Below are 7,116 nucleotides of genomic sequence, written 5' to 3' on the forward strand. Positions count from 1 at the left end.
TCATTATACGAAGTTATACGATCTCATCACCCTCTGTGGGGATCCCAGCGCACTTCCTTAGCTGGCAGGCTTATCGTTGAGGAAATGCAGGATTACAATGTGGTGCTTTTGAGCTCTCCTTCGCATACCTTTCTCCCTCCCCCCCCTAAAAACCCGTCCACTCTCGACTTGGTGTTTGCCTCTCCGGACGTGGCGCCGCTCGTGGAGTGCACCGTCCACGATGATCTCTGTGGAAGCGATCACCTTCCCATTTTTATTTCCATCAATAAGATGTATGACTCGGTGGAGTCTTTCTCTTGCAAGCGCCGGATCGCCCCTAAACAATGGAAAGTCATTGAAGAAAATCTATCCCTCCTGTCGGAATCCCTGATCAAGAAAATCAGCGAAATCTCTATCTGTGATCCGTTGGCTAAATACCAAACATTTTTCTCTGAGGTAGAGGAAGTGGTGAATAAAGTCTGCCCCCCTCCGCGTAACTGTAGTGGCAGATTCTCTTATAATAAGGGATCTCGTCGAGGTTCTCCCCCAGCTCCCTGGTGGAGCGCGGAATGCGCTGAGGCGATTAGTAGAAGGAAAGCAGCCTATAGAGAATATCGACATAATCCGACAGTAGAAAACTACGACCTCCTTAAGAAGCAGATCAATGATTCTCGTCAAGTCCTTAGACTGGCCAAAAGAAATGGCTGGAGAGAATATTGTGCATCCCTCGGTCCCCTTACCCCCTCTACGGAAGTCTGGGCGATGATTAAAAGATTTCGCAATAAGCGACTCGTCTCCCCGGCTATGAACTCAAATAAGTCCGGCAAGAAGGAATTAGATCCCGTGCTCATAGAAGCCATGGACAAACTGTGTCCTCCCTCCTGCTCTACCCCCCCTCTCACCTTTAATAGTGTGCCGGGAAACCCCCATGAGTGGATTGATAGCCCTTTCACTTTTCAGGAGTTTTTGACTGCCATCACCGTCAGTAAACGCAAATCAAGTCCCGGGATGGATCGCATTGATTATGCATTAATTCGAGCCCTCCCTAGGAGCTTACTTCTTACACTGCTAGACATTGTCAACTCATTATTCAGCGAGGGGGTGTTTCCGAGTTCTTGGCAGCACTCTCTTGTACATCTTATTCCGAAACCCCAGGGTAAAGGTTATCGCCCTATTGCTTTAACGTCTTGTGTTTTAAAGTTAGTTGAAAAGATGCTACTTAATCGAATTCATTGGCTAATGGAAAATCAGGTGTTGCTTCCTGAATTTCAGTTCGGATTCCGCAGCTTTCGATCCTGTTTAGACAATCTAACCATACTAACGGCAGATATACAGTCGGGATTTCTCCAGCAGAAGCATACGGCCGCGTTGTTTATAGATGTAAAATCTGCTTTTGATAACGTGCAACCCAACTTACTCTTGCAGGAACTAGTTGCCCTCAACATTCCTCCAAAATCGTTAACCTTTATAGCAAACTTGATCTCTAGTAGAACAGTGCAATTTGTAGCACAGGGGCGTCTGCACCCAGAGCGGATCTCGCGGAAGGGCACCCCCCAGGGAGCTGTACTGAGCCCGACCCTATTTAATCTCTATCTTCGTAAGATAGCTTCGGCCCTCCATCCGGATACTAAGATCATTCAGTTTGCGGATGATATCATGATATACTCCACCTCTTCTGATCCGAACCGTGCAATGCGGTCTATACAGATCTCCTTGGAGAATATAGGGGACTTCCTACAGCAACTTGGTCTCGAAATTTCTCCTGATAAGACACAGCTCATGATGTTCTCGCGTTCCCTCAAAGTAGCTAATTCGAAACATACAATAGCTTATAAAGGAACAAATATTAGCTCTTCGTCCTCCGCTAAATTTCTTGGCGTGATTTTGGATCCAGGTTTGACAGGAAAATCCCATCTGGAATATATAAATCATAAAGTACGGAAAATCTCACAGGTACTGTCCATGTTGCGGGGAGTCTGGTGGGGCTCGCCCCCGCAAATGCTCCTTACGGTCTATCGTGCCTTATGCAGAAGTGTTATGGAATATGCAAGTCAAATATTTTGCTTGGAGCACTCTAGAGCTCGGCAGAAACTCGAGGTCGCCCAACATGCGGCTCTCCGCACTTGTCTTGGACTGCGCATTTCCACTCCCCTTAATGTCCTTTTTGCCGAAGCGCGTGAACCTCCCTTTAAACTCAGGGTGCGGTATTTGGCTGCTAGATACTTATACAAGATCATCTCTATTACCGATCATCCGGTGACTGAAAAATTGGAAAATCTTATGGTTCTGACCAACTCCCCTGCTAGACGTTTATATGTAGCTAAAAATTTCCCACTGATCCCAATCTTCCGTCAAATGCAACATCACAAGCAGGTTATACATCACACAGTGATACTACCAAAATATAGCTACTCCTATGAATCCATGTTTGCCTTTCCGGAGGTACATTACTTTCCTGAGGAACTCCTACCACTCTTAAACGACTCTCCTGCTTCAGCAGCGCAGTCAGTCTTTCTTGAAACCTTTCAGAAATTCTTAGAACATGCGATAGTTTTTTACACGGATGGATCCAGGGTTGATGAAAGCTCGTGCGTGGGTGCCGCGTGGCACTCCCCTCAGCTTGGATTGGAGATCATGGACAAGCTTCCACACCATGCCTCAGTCTTTTCGGCCGAGGCGTGGGCAATATACAACGTAATTATTTCCCTGAAAGAATATGGTATCGACGACGCGGTTATAGTTTCGGATGCAAAGAGTGTACTGCAGGCCTTGGAGGGCTCGGTTCTATACAAAAATAATTATTTGATCCCACGCATTAAGGCAGAGCTGGAGAAGGCAGGTCGCGAAGGGATTAGAGTACGGCTTATTTGGGTACCATCGCACAGGGGTATATCCGGCAACGAGCGGGCGGATGTACTTGCGAAGAGAGCCATTGAGGAGGGTAGAAGCAACTTTTTTAGGGTTCCCCTTTCGGATTTTTTCGCAGTCCCTCGTAGTAGATTAGGTGTTAACTTCGAAAACTACCTTGATTTCTGGGCCAATGTTAAGGGAGTGCAATACTTCCGGAAGATATACTGCAAGCAGAAAAAGCCATGGTACTATCACTACACAATCGACAGACGGGCGATTGTGACGGTCTCGCGAATCCGTTCGAATCACTATAGCCTTAATCATAGCTTAAATAGGAAAAACTTAGTTGACGACCCGTCCTGCTCGTGTGGGCATCCTATTCAGGATATCAATCATGTCGTGTTTGACTGTCCTGAGACTGCGAATCACGCTCAGCCCTTGAGAAACTTCGTTGCGCGTATAAGCATTGGTGCCTTTTGCAGAAAAGATATTTTTGAAGTGCTTAAAAAACCCTCGGTCCAACTTTGTCGTCTTGTGTCGGCTTTCTGTAAAGCATGTAATATCTTTATTTAAAACCTTTAAACTCCCGCTTGGCTAATCTCACGATGCGCACTCCTGTGAAACTAACTATCCTACTCCGATCCCGGCGCCCCCCTCTCTCCCTCCACCCCGCTGCACGCGCCCGTGAGAGAATACTCGCACTAGTCTCAGCAAGCACGCACGTTTTTGTCGCAATCGCTAAGTCCCCATAAACGCTTTCACCTAACCCATGGATATACGACACAGACATAGAACTTTGGCCGTATTGACTCTCAGTTGAGAGCAGGTGCCACTACAAAAGAAGAAGAAGAAGAAGAACTCGTTTCCCGAACGCGAGAACAGACGACTGGGCAATAGAGGTTATAGCGAGGAAGAAGCGGAGCGACAGCGGAGCTACCGGATCGAGCGGGGGTCTCTCTGATCGTCTCGGTCGACGACGGAACTTGAAACTCGCGCGCGTCGCGCGAAAAATGACGTGCCGCGCGAGCTCGATCAGGTGCGATTCCTTCGCTACTCCCGGGGCAACCGAAGGCAGCCGTTAATTCCTTAACCTTCCCGGCGTTTCCTCTCCTATACTCGGGGGTACAATCGAGCAGGGAGAAGCTCCGTTCATGCGCGCGCGAATAAGCACGGGTGTAGTTTGCATGTGATGACCAGATATGTAAAAAAACAAACAAACAAACAAGTTAACTTTTTTGACGAGTTTCGACGAGCAGTTTCTCGAGTACGTCGCGGCAATGGTGCCGCATCTCAAAAAATGACAATTTCGAGTTGTCCATCGGAAAAAGATGGATTTTGACGGGTACCTTTGTCCGGTTGATGAATGACTCGAAATTGTCAATTTTCGAGACACGACACTATATTACGGCAATGTCGCGACGTTGACAGACACCGGAGCGACGTGCGCTCACACGTTTCTCCCCTTTCTCGTTGGATCGATCTCTTTCCGTTGTCTCGCACGAGGAGAATTTATTGTTTCCGTGCCGAGTGCGAGGGATACGCGTAGCCAGGTTCTCCGGGGAACTTTTTTACTCCGCGATACATTGCCGCGAAATCCGCTTGGAGAAACACAATTCCAATTCTCATTTCTCAGAGGGGGAGGAAACCCCGTTCGTCGTCTTTTTCCCCTCGCGGATTCGCCACCTAACCTCTGTCGTAGTTTTCTTTTTTTTTTTTTCCATCGCGATTAGATTTTACTTTGGAACTTGGTTAAGGTGTGACGGAGAACGCGGTGCCACGTCACAAATTCATAATTTTTCCAGCATGCTTTTCGTGCAGTGCGCAAATATCAGTAGCGACTTTTGTACTCTCGCAGTTCTGATGCGCCGCTGTCAGTGTCAATGATATCGTCACGCTGAAGATCGACCGCGCGGTCCGTAGACGAGACACGAGGTACAATGTGGTCCTTCTTCTCGAGGGATCCCGCCAAGGATTTCCCGTACGACATCGGGGAGCCTATCGCGGGCTTGGAGAACAAGAGCATTTGGACGGTGCACAGGGCTAAGAGAAAGGTAATTCGCTTAAATGCAACGAGACTGGGAGACACACTGAACAATGTGTGTGTCTAACTGTCATATTTTGTCAGTTTTTAATTTATGGTGGCACAAGAGAGAGAAAGAGAGAGAGAGAGAGCTCCGTCTAATTTATGTGAAAATATTGTATTTTTATCCTCGCATGATCTTCTTTGCAGGGCACCACGACGGGCGAGGATGTTTCGGTGTTCGTCTTCGATGTTAAGAACGGCGGAGAGCAGCAGCTGGACATTGCCCGTTCGGCTGTCAAAAGACTCAAGACGCTCAGACATCCGAGTATACTTGCGTATCTTGACAGTCTCGAGGTATGACATTGTATTATGTTGGCTTATATGTAGTAGTTATATGTAGTAGTGTATTCTTTGTGTACATAAAGATGTAAATCTGTGCTTTGTTACCTCAGACTGACAAAATGGTTTACCTGGCCACAGAGCGCGTGGAGCCGTTGTACAATCGTCTGACGCAGAAATGCAATTCCGAGAATGAGTCCAAGAAGGAATTGTACTACTCCTGGGGCATATTTCAAATCACAGTATGTATAAGTGAGGCATCACGTGCGTCACAGATCGGAGATTTTCACGCGGCAACACGGAAGAAAATCCTATAATTACATTTTTACTTCGATTTGATGGCAGAGGGCACTTAACTTCTTAAATAACGACGGGAATTTACGGCATAATAATGTCAATCTGTGGACAGTGTTCGTTAACGAAGAGAGCGGCGAGTGGAAACTCGGCGGGGTCGAGTACATGACGGCCGTGGACACGCCATACAATTTCTTACCCTCTAATTTCCAAGTGTACCAACCGCCGGAGGCTAAGGAAAGCTTAAAGCCCGCGACTAAATGGTAAAATAATTAGATTAACTTTATCCAAACTTAGCAATGTAATTGTAGACGTAACAGGTACAATAAGAAACGATACGAGATACCGGAAAAGCTTACAAACTTGGATTTAATATTAATAACGTAAAACACTGATAAATAAATAAACAAAACAAAAATAGCTCAGTTGACATGTGGGGACTCGGCTGCCTGATTTGGGAAACGTACAACGGCACTCTCAACAGCACTTCGCAACTTAAAGTCACAGGTCAAGTAAGTCCGCTTGTTTTATGTTACGTTTTTTTTTTTGCGGAATTGTAATTAAAAAAATTTATATTTTAATAACGCACGTAAAAACTCTTTATAATTCAAGATTCCGAAGCAAATAACGACGGTATATCGAGAGCTAACGGGAGGTAATCCGGAAGGGAGACCGAATCCCGCGGACGTGATAGCGCGTTGTCGCAGTAACGGCGGCTTCTTCAAGAATAATCTCGTTGACGCCCTTTTGTTCCTGGAGGAGATCCAGATGAAGGAACGCGGGGAGAAGGGACGATTCTTCTCGCAATTGGCGGCGCAATTGGATTCGTTTCCCGACGGCGTCGGCAGATACAAGATCCTGCCGCAATTACTGGCCGCTTTCGAATTCGGGGACGCCGGAAGTGCTGTGTTACCGCCGCTGCTGCAACTGGGCTCTCAGTTACCTGACGTTGAGTACCAGCGTCGAGTGGTGCCCTGTGTCGTCAAGTTATTCGCGTCGAACGACCGAGCGACGAGATTACGATTGCTGCAACAATTGGACCGATTCGTCGATCACTTGCAATCGGCTACCGTCAACGAGGCCATTTTTCCTCAGGTAAAGATGCTCCATTGGATGCTATTATACAATATTATTTTATCAGTTATATACATTATAGTGAAAATATTTTAAAATGGTAATCTTAAGTTCTATAAATTCGTTAGTATCTATAATTAAGTTAGAATTAATTCCGTTAGTATCTATAATTAAGATACTAATAGAATTAAGGAGGGCGTCTGGTTTAGGACGCTGAAAAATAGGTGATTGTCGCGAATATTTTTAACAAAGAAAAGTAAAGTCGATCTTTCCATTACTGTACGGATACTTTACTGGATACTTATATTATACAAAAAAAATTTTAATTAAATAAATTTAAGATAACGTTATGGCAAATAAGTGATTAAAATGCCTCGCTACTTACAAAATGAGTTACAAAATGGCGGGCAAAATAGAGTTGGTAATTTTTATCCGAAACAAAAAAACCAAAAATATTTTTAATTTACATATAATTGTATAGTCGATGAACTAAGAACATGTTTAAAAAGTATAAAATTGTAAAACTTTTAGGATTTTAAAGAAAAAGTGACACTTTT

General features: G+C 45.3%; 1 protein-coding gene across 7 annotated transcripts in view; it reads left to right on the forward strand.

Moving 5' to 3' along the window:
- Nucleotides 1-7,116, forward strand: part of LOC105462397 (N-terminal kinase-like protein) — a 16,467-nt gene that overhangs the window by 5,878 nt on the left and 3,473 nt on the right. Inside the window, exons 1-7 of one of the 7 annotated variants that reach the window (XM_011708944.1) lie at nucleotides 3,485-3,865; nucleotides 4,685-4,880; nucleotides 5,060-5,206; nucleotides 5,305-5,433; nucleotides 5,537-5,748; nucleotides 5,907-5,997; nucleotides 6,098-6,580. In XM_011708944.1, the coding sequence (XP_011707246.1) occupies nucleotides 4,767-4,880; nucleotides 5,060-5,206; nucleotides 5,305-5,433; nucleotides 5,537-5,748; nucleotides 5,907-5,997; nucleotides 6,098-6,580 (1,176 nt within the window). In that variant the 5' untranslated portion in view covers nucleotides 3,485-3,865; nucleotides 4,685-4,766. Of the gene's footprint in view, nucleotides 1-83; nucleotides 3,866-3,971; nucleotides 4,094-4,197; nucleotides 4,380-4,631; nucleotides 4,881-5,059; nucleotides 5,207-5,304; nucleotides 5,434-5,536; nucleotides 5,749-5,906; nucleotides 5,998-6,097; nucleotides 6,581-7,116 lie in introns of those variants that run through there. The other 6 variants (XM_011708945.1, XM_011708947.1, XM_011708946.1 and 3 more) reach the window with 6 other exon arrangements.

This window comes from Wasmannia auropunctata, unplaced genomic scaffold (genome assembly GCF_000956235.1).
Source record: "Wasmannia auropunctata unplaced genomic scaffold, wasmannia.A_1.0 LD336099.1, whole genome shotgun sequence".
In the NCBI taxonomy this organism is placed as follows: domain Eukaryota; kingdom Metazoa; phylum Arthropoda; class Insecta; order Hymenoptera; family Formicidae; genus Wasmannia; species Wasmannia auropunctata.